This window comes from Lissotriton helveticus, chromosome 2_1 (assembly GCF_964261635.1).
Source record: "Lissotriton helveticus chromosome 2_1, aLisHel1.1, whole genome shotgun sequence".
Taxonomy (NCBI): domain Eukaryota; kingdom Metazoa; phylum Chordata; class Amphibia; order Caudata; family Salamandridae; genus Lissotriton; species Lissotriton helveticus.
In genome coordinates, this window is record NC_136059.1 from 63,297,230 (window position 1) to 63,318,429 (window position 21,200).

Below are 21,200 nucleotides of genomic sequence, written 5' to 3' on the forward strand. Positions count from 1 at the left end.
CACTGTAGGAGCTGTGAGGGTTTGGTCTGAAGTCTCTCCATCAAGAAGAAGAGTCCCATCAGAAATAAACAATTGCAATTATTGCCTGGATGCTTTGGCTTTCCACGAGTAGTAGCTTCCTCATTCTCACTCACATGAAGATCACCAATACGCCTCAGGGTTTCTTTTATTTTAACTGACTCTCTGGTACCTGAGTTGTGGGCTCACAAACATGGCTGGATCGTGCTTGAGGAAGCAATAAACTACAGAAAAAAGGGATATAGTCAGGAAGGGCACTTTTGAGCTAAAAGACTCCCACCAATTCATTATTTTCAATCACAAAGTCAAAGCGACATCACACATGTTTGAGAGGTAAGAACTGAGAGGCTCACCTGCAGGATCTTCAGGAGCTGTGCATGGTCCTCCACCACAAGGATGTTAGCTTCACAGTTTTCAGCCACATACTGACAAGCTTCTGCTGAGCTTGTGGTATAAATTCCAACCGCCAAGCCACTGAAAGAAAATTAAATGATTCATCTCTTATCCATATCTTATATTTATGAGACAGGAAATTTGATGTATTTGAATGGAACAATGTAGCGTAGTAGTGTCTCTTAAAAAAAATAATAGTAAGGATTCAATCCGTAGTCCTACAACCTAAGTGAATATGACGAGAGTGAAGATATATTGAGGGTAACAGCAAGGCAGACTAGTCTCAGAAAGAACAGATGCTGCACAGGCAGGGAGTATTTTCTTATTTGTATTTTAATCATTGATGTAACACAATCAAACCATTTACAAAAGTGAGTCACATTTTTGACCTAAGACATCTGGTGTAAACTACTTCCATTGCCTTCTAGCGGGAGCCTCCACACAGGTTGTCCACATCAGGTTTGTGGCCCAGAGTTGAGACACCCTGTACCTGGCACCTTGAGTCTGTTTTTATTAAACTAGGTTTTTTTGAGTCAATACGTGGAACTCAGCAGGCTCTCTAGGAATTGTCAACTTTATTGCCTTCAAAATCATGCCTTAACCTAGAGTAAGTTAATGTGTCCTCTATGAAGTGGACCAGTGGACCAGTGTCAGGAACTGCATCTCTATGCCTAGATGACCCAGGCATACCCGTCCAACCCTCTACAATGCCTCCCCAAAAGGCCTGGGTATTGTGATTGCAGTTTTTCTTCAATATGATGAATGAATGAACTAATGAAATCAAGCTTAACATGTAGCACCTACTCAGGGTATCCAGACAATGAGGGCCACAACACCCGGGTGTTTAGACAGAATGTCAGAAACAAAAATATGGTGAGACAAAATACTGTGTCAAGAATATCGATGTCAAAAATATTATGAAGGCAAGTTTCTATGGGTAAGCAAAGTTATGCTATATATAACTCCACGTATATGTACCTTGACAATATATATATTTATATATATATATATATATATATATATATATATTAAGTATGTATTTATATTACCTACTGGCGGTCGCAAGTAGGTAGTTATAGTTAGGACCTAGTTTCCATAGGAAATTCGCAACATTCTATTGGGAATAACTTTGGCGCCGGTTGATGAATCTTCGCAAATTTCTCAAAGAAGATGGCCCGCTCTGCTCCGCTCCTTTTCCCCATGTTATTTTCCATAGGACGATTAGACACGGCTACAGCCTGAACTGCTGAACGGAATTACAAGAAATTTGGCAGAATGGTACAGTCTGATTCGCAGATCGCGCTTTTGCTTAAATGGTGTAAATCCCTCCAGTAGTTCTTGAGAAAATCAAAAGAAAATATATATATATATCTAGAAGCGCGCACCGTGCGCGTATAGGGTGTGCGCGAGCGGAATTCTGATTTGCTGTTAGACATCTGTCAACATTCCAATCGGTGGAAACTAGGGAGTGTTGGCTGCCATTTTGTCACTCCGAGGCAGAAGAGAGACAAAAACAAAAGTGGAGAACGTGAAAAGGGAGCAGGGTAGAGACTCCCTGATCCCCTAGGCCTTCTCAGGGGGTCCCTGAAGGAAGACCGAAGGGCAAAAAAACGTTTTTTTTAAATTTTAAATCGCGAGGTGTGCGCACGTGCACGCACCCCAGAGGCAGAAGAGAGCCAAAAACAAAAGTGGAGAATGTGTCTAATATGTTTAATTTCACAATGCTTGTGGGTATACAATATGTTTTTGTGACTATTGCCTCTATGCGTCTCTTGTAGTTGTTGCGCAGCAAGGAAATCAATAGGGTCTGTTCGGCATTTCGATTAAAAACACACGCGTATTCGGATCCTTACACCAACTGTCCATCCAAATATATCTAGACTAATGTCTCTATGCGTCCTTTCTTGCTGTTGCAAAGTGAACCATCTCCTCCCCCCTCTCTCCACACACTTCCCGGTCTGCCATCCTGACGCCAACTGTCCACCGTAATATATGTAGACTATTGTCTCTATGCGTCCCTTGAATCGATAGGGTCTGTTTGTCGTAATTTGGCAGTGACTAGGTTAGCATTTAGCCCAGCTACACGAACTTTCGTGTTTAACTTGACCAAACTTGCGGGGGCCATTTTGTATTTCCTGGCTTCCATTTTGTATGAACATGCGGCCTCGTGGTCAGCATGCCCTTTTGTCCTTTCTCTGTACCAATGACCATTTACCTTGCCCGGCAACAGGCTATTTTTAGCACTGGTCAAGCTCACGCATGCGTACTCAAACGTTTAGACTAATGAGCGGTCACCTCTTAGGAATGTCCTCCAAAACTGACCAGTGGTACTAAACTCCTCCCACATGTTGGCTGTGTTCCAAAAATGCCCTTATATGTACATAAACTGTGAAAAGAGTATAACGCCTACTTTTTATTACTGTTAAACTTGTATAAAAAAGGTCGCACACCGATGTTCGGTGTGATACTTCTTGCATTGCCAAAGGGTGCTGTAGGAATGTACCACCACCCCATGGGGTCTTAATAAACTTGTCTTTTGCATTTTCCAGTTTCCGTGCCAACTTCTATTCTATGGTGTTCGAGAGTTTTTTGCAGAGTATGTAGACCTGACGAAACCCGATACCACAAATTGGCGACCACGAAGGGACTCATCGGCGACTCGGATGCCCGAAGGAGAGGTCGTGACGAAGGATTGGAAACTCGCCATGGACGCGTACGCTGCCACTGAGTGACCCGAGTCTTGGCACCCACGGTGTTTCTTCCTTTCCTTCTGACTTGACCTTCCAGGTGGCGCCGGTCCTCGACTGAGATCCTGATCGGTTGGGTTGTCGTGCAGTGCCCGTTTGGCTGATTCGATTATGGAACTTGGCAGTTGGAACCTGGACGTTTGAGAATATTTGGTAAGCTTTTGATTGGTAAGGTAGTCTACTGACACTTACTGTGGCTTTTTGGATTTGTTTGAGTTAGCTAACATTTGGACCTATGATTTGAGTTATATGTGGAGTGCACCTCACATAGACAGGCATGTAGAGATATTTCTCTGACTTTGTATTTGTTTGAACGGTACATCGTGTGTAAAGCATAGTAAGTGCCATTTTTGTAATATCGCGTTTCCGTGATATTTTGACATGCCTGTTCTAAGCACACTCCGAGGAATGTGCTGTCTTGGAAATGGTACCAATTATCGATTAAATGAATCTCAGCCGGCTTAGGTGTCCCCCAGAGGGGACACCTAATTGTGAAATGTACATAAAATTTGGCCTTCCCCCCATTATGTATAGTACATTATGGCACAAATATACAAAAACTGATCGTGAATTGCAATGGCCACTACATGGGTCGTTTGATCTGCGAAAGGTTCAATATGTGGAGCAGTGTTTGTTTCAGCGCAGGTCTAGACAGGATTTGTTTGATTGTGTGCGTATGAGAAAGCGGTGCGTGAACGAATGAAGCGTGAACAAGCATTGGCGGTCAAAGAGCAGCAAAAGGCTGCTTGTGATAAAGCTTTACAGTTGCAGGAAAAAGAATTGCAGGAACAGAAAGAGAGGGAGATTCGAAAACGTAATTTGCAAGTTAATGGTCAGTTTCCTATTCGACGTCCTCTTTATCCTGTCCTTACTAATAAATCAGATGATTTTTCATTACTAGATCGTTGCCCGCCTCCGTATGTTCCGCCTACGGCCCCGGATGAGGACTCGGACTCGGACGATCAGAGAGATCAGCGTACCAGGTTAACTGCTGATCGAGCTAGGGAATTGCGCGGGTTTGCTCGTAAACTTAATGTAAATTCTATGACCGTTCCAGAGATTGATGGCCTTATGTGTAAGTGGTCCGACCGAGAACGATTGTATTTTCTGGATCATTTTGGAGATGAAGTTGTCGAACGGTTTAGACGTTATCCACCTGAGTTGGAACCTAAGGATATATCAGTTGGTCGTGATAATTTTCGTAAAGGTGTTTTTGTTCTTGCAGATGTGGATGAGTTTTTCCAGCGTTTGGTTAAGCTACGGGATGAGACGATACGGCTACGAGCGGCGAAAAAGGCATCGGGTTCGCATGCGTCTGGATCAACGGAAGTATCCAAAGAGTGCCCTATCTCTGGAAAATGTAAATGTAAATGTACAGGAATTTATATAGCGCAAATCACCAAGCGGTTTCTAAGCGCTTGCTTTGGGAACCCGTCCTGGTATTCCCCTGTGAGATAACCCCGGCATGGTATCCGCAAGGTGAAAGCCAGGCATCCCGCCGCGAGGGGCTGTTGTGGAGATTAAGCAAGCTATTGCCCAGAGTCGCAGAGTGTGAACCCGTAAATCGAGTAGGCACCGGAGCGAGAATTGTCGAGTCCATGGACATTTTAGGACTCAAGACCCCGCCGAGCCGGGAATTGAACCCTGGTCCTGGGCTGACCTCTGCTTCCAGGTCTGCCTCCTCTAACCAGTGAGCCACACTTCTCCACATGGAACAGATAAGAGCGCTGCAGTTAATGTCATGCCCATGCGAGAAGCTGCGCCTTTGTATGTCCCTCCTAAAGGGTAAGGCACAGATGATGATAAGATGTCTAAAGATGCAAAGGGATATTTTATATATAACTGGGTTTATACGCCTTGGAATAGAACAGATGTGATGGCGCTTAAGAATGCTTTGCCTGACCCCCGTAAAAATCCAGCAGCTTTCTATGAAGGTGTGGAAGGTGCTATTTCTTCGTGTGTTATGACATTAGTTGACATTGATCTTTTCTTTGGGTTGATACTGCCTCCTGATATGTGGAGGGTGATTCGTAAGTTTGATGATCGAACGATTCTAGGTGCAGATTGGAAGGAATTAGCCCGAGCTGACTTAGATAGAGAACCTGCGTGTAAGCCATGCCAATTGATTTTAGATCTCCCGATGGCTATTTTGAATAAATTAAAAACGCTTGTTCCTCCTAAGAAAATCGATTGGACAATGTTGGCTTCTTGTAAACAGAAGCCGGATGAATCGGTCTCTGACTTCTTTTCACGTTTCGAGGAAGCGTTTCACGATTACAGTGGCCAATCATTAACAGAGGATACGGGCAGGCATTTGTTCGTTGATAAGTACGTGGCTAATCTCCTACCGGAGATTGCAAAACGTTTAAAAACTAGTGAAAGTTCATGGACCACGGCAACCCCTGCTTCTTTACTGACTATGGCTCATTATTATGAACGACAGGAATTGGAGGCGAAGGAAAGTAGTGATAAGAAAGCGAAGGATTTGAAGACGAAGGTGATGTTGGCTCAGGTTTATGCTACGCAGTCGAGAGGGAACGATAGGGGTAGACGAGGATCGTATGGTACGTCTTCTACTCGTACTGATATTTCCGAGGATCAGTGTGCATACTGTAAACAGTGTGGACATTGGGCTTCAGACTGTCCAGTGCTTCGAGAACAGCGTAATCAGCGTGGTCGAGGGAGTGGAAGGTCACGGAATAGTTATTCAGGACCGAGGGGTGGAGCGAACGATCGTGGTAGGTTTGAAGCGAGGGGTCGTGGTCAGGCTGATCATAATACTTTTGATCGACGGAATCAGTATCAGATAGCTGAAGGAGAGTTTACTGAGTTTCAGGATAATAATTATGCATAGGATTGCGTAGGATGGGGTGTGGAATCGGTTGAAGTACCAGTCGATCAAAGGGGTCCATATATATCAGCACATGTTTTGGGTTCTACTGATCAGTTTCTGGTCGATACAGGAGCGACTCGTAGCGCTCTGTCCAAACACTTGGTTCCAAGGGCTTCCCTGTCTGGCGAAATGATTACATCAATAGGGTTCGATGGAACACCTTCTCTTAGCCCATTGTCTCAACCCCTTACATTTCACATTGATAAATTTACTACCCCATGCCCGTTTCTGTTATCTCCAAACACGCCAGATAATATTGTGGGACTTGATATGCTTAAACATTTTCGAGCAACCATACGCTGTGCCCCTGAAGGGGTACGGGTTATTTTGAATGAAAACTACCCAGAGGTTGAGAGATCGTGCCTCATGCAAGAGGCCGATGCGTTGGTTTCTCTTCCAAGTACTTTATGGGCCACTTCTGTGACTGATGTGGGTCAAATGATTATTCCTCCCATACGTATTACTGTAAAGGAGGGAGTGTCTTTGCCTCGTGTACCACAGTACAAGATTTCTAGAGAAGGTGAAGTGGCCTTGACACATATTGTAAATGACTTGATTATGGCAGGGGTGGTGGAGGAAGTCCCCTATAATGTTTGTAACAGTCCGATTCTTCCGATCCTAAAGAAAGACACAGACACTAAGATCTATCGTTTCATTATTGATTTGAGGGAAATTAATAGGGTAATCAATCCCTAGTATCCGGTGGTGTCTGACATTACCACCTTACTTACCTTGATTCCACCTACATCCACTACATTTACTGTTATTGATTTGAAGAATGCTTTCTTCTCGATTCCCATTCATCCCGATAGTCCATATTTGTTCGGCTTCACATTGAATAATAAATCATATAGATTTTGTCGAGTTCCTCAAGGCTATACAGAAAGCCCTAGCATTTATAGCCAGGCTTTAAAAAGACAGCTTGATTCTTTCGACTTACAGCCTGGGGTGGCTCTTATTCAATATGTTGATGACATTTTACTTGCAGCAGACACGCAGGAACAAGTGAGGAGAGTACTCTTTCCCTGCTTTCTTTTCTTGCCAAAAATAATCACAAGGTCTCGAGGAAAAAGTTGCAATATTGTAGACCAAAGGTGACCTACCTCGGTCATCTTTTGTCTAAGGAGGGGCGTGCATTGACATCAGACCAAATTCAAGCAATTTTAAGTACTCCAATCCCTTGCACTCAGAAAGATGTTCCTGCTTTCATAGGTTTGACGTCCTTTTGTAAACAGTGGATACTAGGATTTTCGCACATCATAAAACCTTTGTTAGCGTTGTTGTCCAAAACTACACCAATTCCCCTTGAATGGACAGATGAATGTCAGAATGCTTTTGAACAATTGAGACAAGCCCTTTGTTCTGCACCAGTGTTAGGTACACCCGATTACACAAAGATCTTTACATTTTATGTACACGATAAGGATGGGTGCGCATTGTCAGTCTTAGTGCAGACACACGGAGATAAACAGAGACCTTGTGCGTACTTCTCAGCAGTACTCGACCCTGTGGCTCGAGGATTGCCTGGATGTTTTCGAGCAGTTGCAGCAACAGCTGTGGCCATACGACAGAGTGAGGGAATAGTTTTGTCACATAAATTGTTGGTGTTAGTTCCCCATGCGGTAGATGCTTTATTGACCCAAACGAAAACATAGCATCTAACCAGCGCTCGTTTAACAGGATACGAGCTAACACTGTTGGCGCCACATATTACACTGAAGAGGTGCGCCACTTTGAATCCTGCTACTTTATTGCCATATCCTGTTGCTGAGACCCAGAAGGAAGAACATCATGATTGTGTTTTTCTGACTGAAGAACAAACAAAGGGTCGTATCGATTTACAGGATACACCACTTCCAGATGTAGATGGGGAACTATGGGTTGATGGATCATGTTTAAAGTTACCAGATGGTACGACTTCCGCAGCCTATGCAATCACGACACTCAAGACAGTGGTAGAAACAGCACGAATACCGCAAAAATCGGCCCAAGCGGCTGAATTGATAGCCTTAACGAAAGCATGTGAGTTAAGTGCTGGATTATGTGTAAATATATACGCTGATAGCCGTTACGCTTTTGGAGTAGTGCATGATTTCGGCCTACTCTGGAAGGAACGAGGGTTCCTGACCTCGCATGGAGTACATATCATGCATGGAGAATTAGTACGTGATCTCCTGAATGCACTATTATGTCCAAAGAAAGTGGCGATAGTCAAATGTAGTGCACATAAGAAGGTGACAGATAAAATAGGACAAGGAAATGCGTTTGCAGATCGCATAGCGAGAGAGACTGCCATGTTACAAAATATCTCTCCCATGTATGTGGTGAAATCACAAGCTGAGCGATGGCATGATGCTAGAGAGGAAATATTAGACATACAAAAGTCAGCAACTGAAGCAGAACTTGCAACCTGGGCAACAGAGGGGAGTGTTGGATGATGAGGGTTGTTGGCGTAGCAAAGACATGGAAAGATGGAAACTGCCTGCTGCCTATTTACAAACAATGGTTCAAATGACACATGGGCTGGCACATGTTGGAGCTCTTGCAATTACTAAATTACTTACACGAGTTTGGGAGCATCCTGAGATTGCCAGCACGGCCAAAAGAGTAGTGCAGACCTGTCTGATATGCTTACATTACAATCCTGCAAAAGGGACTTATACTCCTAAAGGAGGGTTCATTCCACCTACTGCACCATTCGAAGTATTACAAATGGATTACATCCAGCTTGAGCGTTGTAATAACTTGAAGTATGTCCTAGTGGTGGTGTGTGCTTTCAGTAAATGGAATGAGGCCTACCCCACGAAGGATAATACAGCATTGACAACAGCTAAGGTGTTACTCAAAGAGTACTTCCCACGCTATGGTGTTTGTAAATTTTTGTGGAATGACAATGGTCCTCATTTTGTTGGGAAAATAGTGGAGCATGTCCTGAAAGGATTGGGAATTAAACAAAAATTCCGAGCTTTATTCCACCCGCAGTCAGCAGGTCTAGTAGAGAGATACAATGCAACTCTGAAGCTGAAGCTAGCAAAGATCGTGGCATCCATGTCTTTGAAATGGCCGGACGCTTTGCCTTTGGCATTACTGTCTATTAGATCAGTGCCACATTCCCGATCTGGCCTCACACCCTATGAAGTGGTGTTTGGAAGGCCTATGAATATATGGGGAGTCCCTAAGCCTCGCTTAATACATGATGTGCCTTGTATAATGATGAACGATTATTTGGCACGATTAAGAAATGATTTACTTTCTATTCATCAACAGGTTCGAGTAGCGCTGCCCGAAAATTCCATTGGAGAGGCTCACGATCTCCGTCCTGGGGATCATGTAATGGTCCGCTCGTTCGAGAGAACCAGCAGTTTGGAGCCGAGGTGGCGTGGCCCTGAACAAGTATTGCTGGCAACTCGGACGGCTGTGCGAGTCACGAATAAGAAGCGGTGGGTACATTCCACTCACTGCCGTCGTGTCTCCCCGGATCTGGTGAATCCTGCGGTGCTGTCTGATTATCGAGACATCTTGGATGCAGAGAAGAGCCCAGCTGCTATGCCTCACGAATCGGAGGGAGCCTTCCCGGACCACACTGTTTCTGGTGGAGCGAAGTAAAACCTGCGGCCAAGGAAAGCAGTTGTTTTGTGCGAGACTGGTTGAGTTACCGTTCTGAGGTTTGCGAAAACGGAAGCCAAGAATATCAAGGGGGGGGATCAGTTCTGTCCAGTGTAGCGACACCCGTCTTGAATCTCGGAGAAGAAACCAGCGGCTACCTCGGATCTTAGCACTCATTTTTATTTTTTAGTTTTGTTTTGAAACTTTTGTTCTTTGAACTATGGCACCTACTATGATGAGAAACAGAAGAAATCTTGGTGCAGTGCTTTTTGTTACGACTATAGTGGTAATAGCAGTAATAGCTTGGATCATAGAACGATTGCTTCCTGCACTAGAATATTTACTGCCTACCACTCCAATCTCATCTGAACATTTCCATTTTACTCTGCCTTATCATGAAGAGAGACATAGACAGACTTACCTAAATAACAGCTTCATTCAAATTCTACATCATACCCATAATATGACGAACACTTCGAACTGTTGGGTATGTGGAATGTTGCCTGGACATCAGAAGAAGGGAGGAACTCCACTTATTCCTCTTCCTTTTTCTCATAATGGTTCCTGTAATGCTTGGTACACTCTTCGTTTTACCCTGAGATGGCCAACAAAAGGTGGACTACTTTTTCGACTTAATAAAGTATGCTATAATGATAGAGATGGTTACCCACAGGCAGAAGGAACTAAATTCGAGTGGGAAGAATATCGACCGGACAATGTATCTACACCTCGTATTTTTACTAATCAAAGACTTATAAATATGTCCAGTTTACATGTGATTACGGTTATTGATACCAAGGCTGACCTATGTGTAAGGAATAAAGGTACAATTCCGGTAGGGAAAAGTGAATGTAATACTACTCTCACATTTGAGACACCAAGTGGTATTACTTTTCCCTCTTTCTGCACCTCTCTTGCCTTTTTCTGTACCCCTCGTATGTCTTTCTGTACCCTTTTTGCCTTTTTCTGCACTTCTGTTGCTTCTTTCTGCACTTATCTTGCTTCTTTCTGTACCTCACTTGCCTCTTTCTGTACCTCCATTGACTCTTTCTGAAGTTCTCTTGCCTCCTTCTTCACTTCACTTGCCTCTTTCTGTAACTCTCTTGCTTCTTTCTGCACCTCACTTGCTTCTTTCTGCACCCCTTGTGCCTGTTTCTGTACCTCTCTTCCCTCTTTGTGCAACTCTCTTTCTACTCCTCTCTTTTCTCTTTCTGCACAACTCATGCTGCTTTCTGTACCTCTGTTCCTTCTTTATTCACCTTTCTTGTCTCTTTCTGCACCCTTTGTGCCTCTTTCAGCTCCTATGTTGCTTCTTTCTGTAGTTCTCTTCCTCTTTCTGCACCCCTCCTGCCTCTTTCTGTATCCCTATTGCCTTCTTGTGCACCTCTCCTACCCCTTTTTGTGCCCCTCTTGACTCTTTTTCCACCTCCGTTGGTTCTTTCTGTACCTCTTTTGCTTTGTTCTGCACTTCACTTGCCTCTTTCTGTACCCCTCTTGCCTTTTTCTCCACCTCTGTTGGGTCTTTCTGCACTGCTCTGCCTTCTTCCTGCACCTCTATTCCAAATTTCTGCATCCCTCTTCCCTCTTTCTGCAGCTCTCTTGCCTTAGTCTGCCCTTCTGTTCCCTCTTTTTGCATTCATTTTGCCTGTTTCTGCAACTCCCTTGCCTCTTTCTGCATTTCTTTTGCCTCCTTCTGTACCTCACTTGCTTCTTTTTGCAACTCTGTTGGTTCTTTTGCACTGCTCCTCTCTTTTCTCTTTCCTGCAAAACTCATGCTGCTTTCTGTACCTCTGTTCCTTCTTTATTCACCTTTCTTGTCTCTTTCTGCACCCTTTGTGCCTCTTTCAGCTCCTATGTTGCTTCTTTCAGTAGTTCTCTTCCTCTTTCTGCACCCCTCCTACCTCTTTCTGTATCCCTCTTGACTCCTTGTGCACCTCTCCTACCCCTTTCTGTGCCCCTCTTGACTCTTTTTCCACCTCCGTTGGTTCTTTCTGTACCTCTTTTTCTTTGTTCTGCACTTCACTTGCCTCTTTCTGTACACCTCTTGCCTCTTTCTGCACCTCTGTTGGGTCTTTCTGCACTGCTCTGCCTTCTTCCTGCACCTCTATTCCAGATTTCTGCATCCCTCTTCCCTCTTTCTGCAGCTCTCTTGCCTTTGTCTGCCCTCCTGTTCCCTCTTTTTGCATTCATTTTGCCTGTTTCTGCAACTCCCTTGCCTCTTTCTGCATTTCTTTTGCCTCCTTCTGTATCTCACTTGCTTCTTTTTGCAACTCTGTTGGTTCTTTTGCACTGCTCTTGCTTCTTTCTGCCCCTCTTGCAAATTTCTGCACCCCTCTTGACTCTTTCTGCACCCATTTTACCTGTTCCTGCACCTCTCTTGCCCCTGTCCGCACTTCTGTTCCCTCTTTCATTACCTAGTTTGCCTGTTTCTGCAACTCTCTTGCCTCTTTCTGCAGTTCTCTTGCCTCCTTCTACACATTTGTTGCTTCTTTCTGCACTTTGCTTGCCTCTTTCTGCACCCCTGTTGCTTCATTCTGCAATGTCCATGCTTCTTTCTGCACATGTCTTGCTTCTTTCTGCACTCATGTTCTCTCTTTCTGCACTTGTCTTCCCACTTTCTGTACCTTTCTTGATTGTTTATGCATCTCACTGGCTACTTTCTTTACTTTACTTGCTTCTTTCGACACCTCTGTTGTTTCTTTCAGCAATTCCCTTACCTCTTTCTACACTTCTCTTTCCTCTTTCTGCACCCCTCTTGCCTCTTTCTACACCCGTCTTCCCTCTTTGAACTTCTCTTTCCTCTTTCTGTACCTCTCTTGCTTTTTTCTACACCTCTGATGCTTCTTTCTGCACCTCCGTTGGTTCTTTCTGGAGCTGCCTTGCCTCTTTCAGCACCACTGTTATCTGATATCTAGCTCCTTTCTGCATCTCACCTGCCTCTTTCAGCACCTCTGTTGCTTTTTTTCTGCAGGTCTCTTGCCTCTTTCTGTACCCTTCTTCTCTCTTTCTGTACCTCTCTTGTCTCTATCTTCACCCCTGTTCCCTCTTTCTGCACCTCTCCTGCCTGTTTCTGCATCTTCTTGCCTCATTCTGCACCTCTGTTGCCTCTTCCCCACGCTTATCCTGCTCTTTCTGTACCCTTTGTGCCTCTTTCAGCCCCTCTGTTTCTTCTTTGTGCACTTCTCTTCCTTCTTTCTGCAACCCTCCTGTCTCTTTCTGTACCTCTCTTGCCTCTTTGTGTACCCTCCTACCTTTTTCTGCACCCTTCTTGCCTCTTTTTGTACCTCTTTTGGTTCTTTCTGCACTGCTCTTGCTTCTTTCTGCACCTTACTTGTCTCTTTCTGCACTTCTCTTGCTTCTTTATTTCTACACCTCTGTTGCTTCTTTCTGCAATTCTCTTGCCTATTTCTGCACTTCTCTTCCTTCATTCTGCACCCCTCCTGCCTCTTTATGTACCTCTCGTGCCTCTTTGTGTATCTCTACAACCTCTTTCTGTATCCCTCTTGCCTCTTTTTGCATCTCTGTTTGTTCTTTCTGCACTGTTCTTGCCTCTTTCTGCACCTCACTTGCTCTTTTTTGCACTTTGATTGGTTCTTTCTAAACCACTGTTGCTTTTTTCAGCAATCTCCTGCCTCTGTCTGCATTTTTCTTACTTGTTTCTGTACCTCTCTTGCGTCTTTCTGCATCTCTGTTTCCTCTTTCTGTACTTCAATTGCTCTTTCTGTACCTCTCTTGCCTCTTTCGGCTCCTCTGTTGCTTCTTTCTGTACCCCTCTTGCCTCTTTCTGTACCCCTCTTGCCTCTTTCTGTACATCTCTTTCCTCTTGGTGCAACGCTCTTGCCTCTGTTTACACCTCTCTTCCCTGTTTCTGTACCCCTCTTGCCTCTTTCAGCACCTCTGTTGCTTTATTCTGCAGATCGCATGCCTCTTTCTGTACCCCTGTTCCCTCTTTTTGCACCTTTCCTGCCTGTTTCTTTACCTCTCTTGCCTCTTTCAGCACCTCTGTTGCTTTTTTCTGCAGATCGCATGCCTCTTTCTGAACCCATGTTCCCTCTGTTGCTTCTTTCTGCACTTCTCTTCCTTCTTTCTGTACCCTTCCTGCCTCTTTCCATACCGCTTTGCCTCTTGGTGCATCTCTCCTACCTTTTTCTGTACTCCTCTTGCCTCTTTTTGCACCTCTGTTGGTTCTTTCTGCACTGCTCTTTCATCTTTCTACACCTTACTTGCCTCTTTCTGCACTTCTCTTGCTTCTTTCCACACCTCGTGTCTCTTTCTGTAGTTCTCTTCCTTCTTTTTGCATCCCTCCTGCCTCTTTCTGCACCACTCCTACCTTTCCTGCCCTCTCTTGCGTCTTTTTGCACCTCTGTTGGTTCTTTCTGCGCTGCTTTAGCTTCTCTCTGCACCTCACTTGCCTCCTTCTGTACTTCTCTTGCTTCTTTCTACAGCTCTGGTGCTTCTTTTCAGAAATTCTCTTGCCTCTTTCTGCACTTCTACACTTCTCTTCCTTCTTTTTGCACCTCACTCGTCACTTTTTGTGCCTCCCTCGCCTCTCCCTGCACCTCTCTGGTCTCTTACTGCACTTCACTTGCTTCTATCTGCAGCTCTCTTGCCTTTTTCAGCACCTCTGGTACGTTTTTCTGCACTTCTCTTGCCTCTTTCTGCATGTGAATGATGTCATCAGTGATGTCATCAGAGATGTCACTGACCATGTCATGAGTGATGGGATATGTGCCGTTATGAGCATTGCATTGCAGGGGCGCAAGTTGTAGTTAGCTCAACTAACTATAACAGCCAAATGACACTGGTTTTGTATGAGTGAAATGTCCAACTAGCTACAACGTATTCATTTTATCATATTTGAGATGCATTTCCAGGATTTTACCTTGTTTTTTACTTGTTCTAATTTGTAAACCTTGTATGCATTTGTACATTGATGGCTCTTAGCAAACAGCTGAATAAAGTTATTCAAAATACTATACATATATATATATATGTATATATATATACATATATATATATATATATCCAAGAAAGTACTTAATCGTGAGAATAAAAGTCACCAACACACTGGAAATTGCTGTGCACGAAGATTTAATTCAGGCAGGAAAACAACGCGTTTCGCTTTGCAGCATGATCACGTGGTAACAGTAATATCATTAAAATTAAATATATGTAATGAATTGTAAAATATTTATAGGAGTTATACCTATGTTTATAAAGATGATATATATCTATAGGTGTATGTTTATTTAAACATATATCATTTAAAACTATTATTCAAATAACTGTAATTCATATTATAATTTAGTAATGTTTGTAATCTTTAAAAATATAACTAAAAAAAACAAAGGTTAAAGGGACGTTACAGTTAGGAAAAGGAATTTAAATAAATCTTGTAAATTCACTGAAAAAACTAAGGTTACAGGTGGTTACATTTAGGAAATCACATAAAAAAAACTTAGAAATTCATTTAAAAAAATGGTCACAGGAACGTTACAGATAGGCTCAGATTTTACTTGAACAAAACCAGTGGAATTCAGCAGTTTAAGTTACATGAGCTAACTTACCCCCCGCAATGCCCTGCTTATGACTCCATATAGTACATCAATTATAACATGGTCAGTGACATCGCTGATCACATTGCTGATGACTTCTCAAATAACATCACTGATTATATCATCCACAGAACCACTCAGACACTCACATCCTCATTCATCATCTCATACAACCATTCCCACTTCTACACATCCGCTCACATACCCATTCACGGATCCATACCAGTGCTCACACAACCAACCACTCATCGATAGAGCCACTTATACATCCACTCAATCATAAATCCACTCAAATGCTTACTTACTGACCTCCCACACAGACAATAATATACCCACTTACTCACTCACCAGTACAGCTAATCAGAGATCCAATCATACAGACATAATCACACTTACGCATACACCCCTGTAGCCACTCACACACACACTAAAACACCCCTACAGAAACTGACACAGCTAGTCATACACCAATTCAGCTACTCACATGCCTACGTACTTACCCATATATCCTCTGACACAGCCACACAGCCATTCATATACCCACAGAGCCACTTACAGCTTCACTCACACATCCATCCAATCACTCACAAACCCACACACTCACCATCACAGTCACTCATTCATTCCCCAATACAGTCACTCATACCCACTCACGTACCTATGCACACAAACTCAAACAGCTACTCACTCACCCATACAGTCACTTACACACCTACTCGCTCACCCATACATCAACTCAGACAGCCACTCACATACTCATACATCTACTCACACACCCACTCACACACCTATACAGTCCCTTCCACAGCTGCTAACTCACCTATGCAGCCACTCACACGCCCACTCACTCTCCAATACAGTTACTCACATATCCACTAACACATCCATACTGCCTGTCACACACCCACTCACCCACTCACATCCTTACAGCCACTCAGACATCCACTCACACACTGATAAAGAGAGTCACACAGCCACTCAGATGCAATATGTTAGAAATGGTATAATTACTAGAAAAGAAAGAATAGTAATTTAACTTATTCCGTAGCTTAGAATATATCTTTAAGTCTCAGAAATGTTTATGAAACAATTATATTCACAGAATGTTGTCATCAATTACATCTTTAGTGATGGCATTTGATTTGCCATCAGTGATTTCATGAGTCATATAATATGTGAGGTCATAAGCAGTGCATTGTGGGTTGACAAGGAGATTTTTAATTCAAAACCGTATAGTTTTGCTATTGCATAAGATTGATTGTTACCTAAAATGCTGCTCACTAATATAGAGCTTAGTGCGTGGTGGGATGGTTGCAGTCCAAATGGCTTTCTGCCTTAGACTGGTATATTGATGAATTCCGTAGTAACAGAAGTCTAGAACACCTATTACCGGGCATTGTTCTGGAAAATCATTGTCCCTCCCTACCTGCTCTTTTCATGCCTTGCAGTATGTTATTCAAAAGCATTTTGCCCCTACCCCATTGGGTCTTTTCCCTCAGGAGTTGACTGGTCCTGCCCTTACCTCCTAGGTCCTGCATTACCCGCTAGCAGTGCACATATGGAGAAGTAATCAATATTGTGGAAAAAGCCAATCAAGACGATGGCAAGGAACTTTGGACCCAACTAAGGATAACAAATTGGACATTCAGTCAGGGTTGGGACAGTGTCTTATTTAAGAATTTTGACATTTTACTCAGTTTTGAAAATTGAACTTTAACTTCCATTTAAAACATTTCAATTATGATTTCAGACTGTTTAGATTGGACTATTGATAGTCTTTATTTTATTTTTCCTAAGTTTCATCATGTAAAAAGACTTTTCCCAAAAACTTAAAAAACATATTTCTTAAAAATATATGTTATACTGTGTTAAAATAATTTGTATAGTGTGGCTAATCAACCTGTAGAGTATTTAGGAGGTCTAGTGGGCATGTAGGCATGCAAATGAGGGTAACAGGAGCCAGGACTTTAGCTTCTTGCAAAATTCAGGAAGTGAGAAGAAGGACCTGATATGCAGAGGGAGGCTGTTTCAGGGCTTAGGGTGATGTAGGAGAATGCTAGATATCCTGTTCTGTGGATGCGTGGGGTGTGTACGAGTGAGAGTGAGGCTGAGTACAGGTGTCTGGTGGGTTGGTGGAAATGAAGATGGTTATGGTATGTTGTTTTGATAGTGTGCAGTGTCTTGTATGCATGCATGAGGAGTTTGAATTTGCAGTTATTATGTATTGGAGCAACTGAGGGTGACAGGAGCCAGGTCTTCGGCTTCTTGCAAAATTCAAGAAGTGAGGAGAAGGACCTGATGTGCATAGGGAGCCTATTTCAGGGCTTGGTGTGATATAGGGGAATTCTAGATATCCTGTTCTGCAGAAGCGCGGGGTGTGTACTTTAGTTATTATATATGGGAGCCAGTGGAGCTTTCTGAGATGTGATACATTGTTGGGGTTGAAGATAAGTCCTGCTACTGTATTCTGGATGGTCTGGAGTCGGTGGAGGTGGTGGTTGGAGTACACGGCATACAGTGTATTGCTATAGTCTAATCTGCTTGTGATGAGGTCTTGCATGATAGGGTAGCCACTTGAATATCCTACAGAATACATGTCAGCTGAGGCAGCTTAATGCACTGACCTGTGGTGTCATGTTGAGTTTTCCGCCAAGAATGATTCCCAGGTGTCGATGTTGGGGGTAGTGTCATGTAGCTGTTGAACAGGGTTGGGCTGATCAATGAACCCTCAGCGACTCAGCAGATCAGTTTCTAGGGTTTCGATAAGTAGGAAGATAGTCTGACTTGCTCTGTTCTCCCTGTCAGGAAGGAACATGACTCGTGGCATGGTGATTTCAAAGTATATGATGGGTCCATGTCAGTGGTGAGGTACTGCTCATACTGTGATTGGATTCAGAGTTTGTCCTGTGATGTGTGTAGGGTTAGTGATGAGCGTGGTGATTGCAATGTTATTCAGGCTTTTGAGTAGGTCTGAGGAGCACTGGTCCATGGGGAGCTCAAGGCAAAAATGTAAGCTGCCAAGTAGTATGAAGTCTATGGACTTGATGGTGAAGAGAACAATGAGGTCTGTGATGAGGTAGCTGAACATGGTTAATGGTATAGGTGGTCAATATGAGAGGTTTTTTTTCAGGGAGAAGCTGATATTTGTTTGTAGACAGAAGCACATGTGTTTCATGAAAGTGGTGTGGGTGTCTGTGAATGAAGCACATTAAATGGTGTCCTCGTAGATGATCTTGTAGACCCCTGAATGGTCATGGTAATGTCAGGAGATTAGGTTTGGGGTTGAACCAGGATTCCATGAAGAAAAGGAGGTCTGGCACACTGTTGCTGAGTAAATCACAGATTTTGGGGGAATGTTTTTCTGAGCAAACAGGTGTTGAGAAGCATGCATTGAGTGATTGTTGATGGGCTGGCATGGTGTACTGTCCAGTGTTTGTCCGGGTGGGTGTTGGAGCATGAGGGGATGTTTGGGTGTGCTGCTACAAGTGAATCGACAGTCAATGCAACTGAATAGTTCTACTGTGGTGTGGGGATTAATGAAGTAGCAGTGGGTGGCTTAGCAGCCAGTGTCGAGCAAGCAAAGGATTTCTACATGGGAGGTAGGAGGGGGTAATGTGTAGGAGGCGATGGGGTATCCTGAATCAGGGAAATAGCTAGAAAAGAAAGCCGTGCAAAAAGAAGAAGAAATTGAAGAGGGGAAATGCATAAAAAGGAAAGTAAGAGGGAAAAGGTGCAAAGCACGAAAATGGAGCGAGCCTAAAAAGTGATAAGGGTACAAAAATGCATGGAAGTGGTAAAAAAGAGCATAAAGCACAAATATGTGAAAAATAGAGAGCGGCACTAAAGCGAGAAGGTTAAAGGGTGGTAAAAGAGAGCAGAAAGCACAAAAGAGGCAAAATGAGAGAGAAGCCTTACCAAAAGTATAGAGAAGCAGAAAACAGGCACAAGACGGAAAATGAGAAGCGCAGGAAGGGAGCAGGTGCAAGAGAGAGGAGAAAGGTGGATGTAGCGAGGGCAAGGCAGAAGTCTGAAGATGCAAGGGAGGGTTAGAAAGGGCCTAGACTGGTCAAACGACCAGTCCCAGGTAAGTGGGTGAGGGGGGCCTATCGATATTCTTTATTGTTTTTCTTGAGTTTCATCAAACTCAAACTTTTTCTCAAAAACTTAGAAACTAGTTTAAAAAAAATATATAATACATAATATAAAGTTCAAACTTAAAAGAAACTTATTTGATTAATTTTCTTGCTAAATGACTATAGGTCAGATGTACAATGCACTGCCCATAAAATGCTGTTCACCAGCGCCAGTGAACTTTCCTGAGGTGTGGTGTGTTGTGGGTGCGGCATGGGAGGTTGGGGATGAGTCTTGCAGCGGTCTTCTGGATGGTCTGGAGTCTGTGTAGGAGTTGTTTGGGGATTCTGGTACAGGGAGTATTGCCATAGTCCAGCCTTCTGGTGATAAATGCTTGTGTGATGATTCCGAGGCAACCATTTGAAGATTTTTCATAGAATGCATAGTATGTGGAATTAAAAGATGCACATTGCATTAAATTGAGCCTATATGTTTTACTTTTCAAATAGGATGATCCTTAGATTTCTTGTGTGGTCTATGGGTCTGAGTGTTAGTCTTAACTCCAAAAGCCACCAGGTGGAGACCCACGGGGTGGTCTTGTTGCCTGAGACCAGTACTTCCATCTTGTCGGAGTTAAGCTTCGGGCAGGTGGTTAGGACTAGAAAATGTTAACTTTCAAAAAGATGCCCTTTCAGAATTGTGACAAAAAATGTGACTGTACAATTAAAGATAGCATTCAATTATAATTCTTTAAACACCAAACTCGACCTGTCTACCGGCTCTCAATTGAATATCATTACTTATTAAATGTAAAAAGGTAACCAATGTTGTCTTATGAAAGACATCGGCCTCATCGTGGTGAAAAATAAATGTTATAGTTTTCCACTACAAGAGCTTACAAGTAAATGCACAGCTTTTACGAATACACTGCACCCTGCCCTCAGAGCTGTGTAGGGCCTACCTTTGGGGTAGGCCCTGCCCATATTAAAAAAGGAGGTCTGGGCCTGACAAGAGGCTTTCTTGCCAGGTCAAACTTGCAGTTTTAAACTGCATACACAGACTGCAATGGCAGGCTTGAGATATGTTTAAAGGGCTACTTAAGTGTTTGGCATAGTCAGTGCAGGAGGCCTACTATTTGCATTTAATGTACTGTCCTTATGCGCATGTAGTACCATTTTACTGGGGACTTACAAGTAAATTAAGTGCGAGCACAAGCACTTCCGCACTGGTTATCAGTGATAAAGTGTGCAGAGTCCTAAAGCCAGCAAAATTATGTCAGCAAAACCGAAGGATTGAAGGCAAAAAGTGTGGGTAGAGCCATGCCAAAGGTGCCAGGTTTATCAGTTGACATTCTTCATGTCGGAAAGGGGCAGAGTCAGTGATTTCTTTGCAAATGGACAGAAGACTGGTCTGTGGGGGGTTGTTTGTAGCACCAGACATGGATGCTCACTATCTTCCCTCCTATTTGCTTTAGCAGTGAAGCTGCTGGCTAAGTGGCTTTCATTTTACATAGTGAAATCTATGTGAAAGGCCATCCACTCATAGTCTCACTCTGTGTGGATGATATTTTGACGTAGGCACCATCATATTGGAGTTGACCCAGTATGGAGTATTTACTGGGTTAAAAATCAACTGACAAAAATTTGAAATATTTTCACTTATTGTAAAGACAGGACAAACAATAAAACGAGTTTCTCAGCTCACCATATATTTTGAACTTTAAATAAAACAAAGAAGCAAACTTCATTTTGACAATAATTATCATATGATCAATTTATCCTTAGAAATAAGCAATTTAGTATAAATAACAAATAATTTGACACACACATCCCCTAAGAGATTGTTCAATTGACTAGTTATCAATGCTTAAGTCTATCTTTCTACATATTAAATAAAGTGCCAAATTTGTCATACAGT

General features: G+C 43.1%; 1 protein-coding gene across 1 annotated transcript in view; it reads right to left on the reverse strand.

The window, feature by feature from the left end:
- LOC144817709 (long-chain-fatty-acid--CoA ligase ACSBG2-like) overlaps positions 1 to 21,200 on the reverse strand; it is a 443,613-nt gene that overhangs the window by 300,499 nt on the left and 121,914 nt on the right. Inside the window, exon 5 of the mRNA XM_078674471.1 lies at positions 372 to 492. Within this exon, the coding sequence (XP_078530597.1) occupies positions 372 to 492 (121 nt within the window). The remainder of the gene's footprint in view (positions 1 to 371; positions 493 to 21,200) is intronic.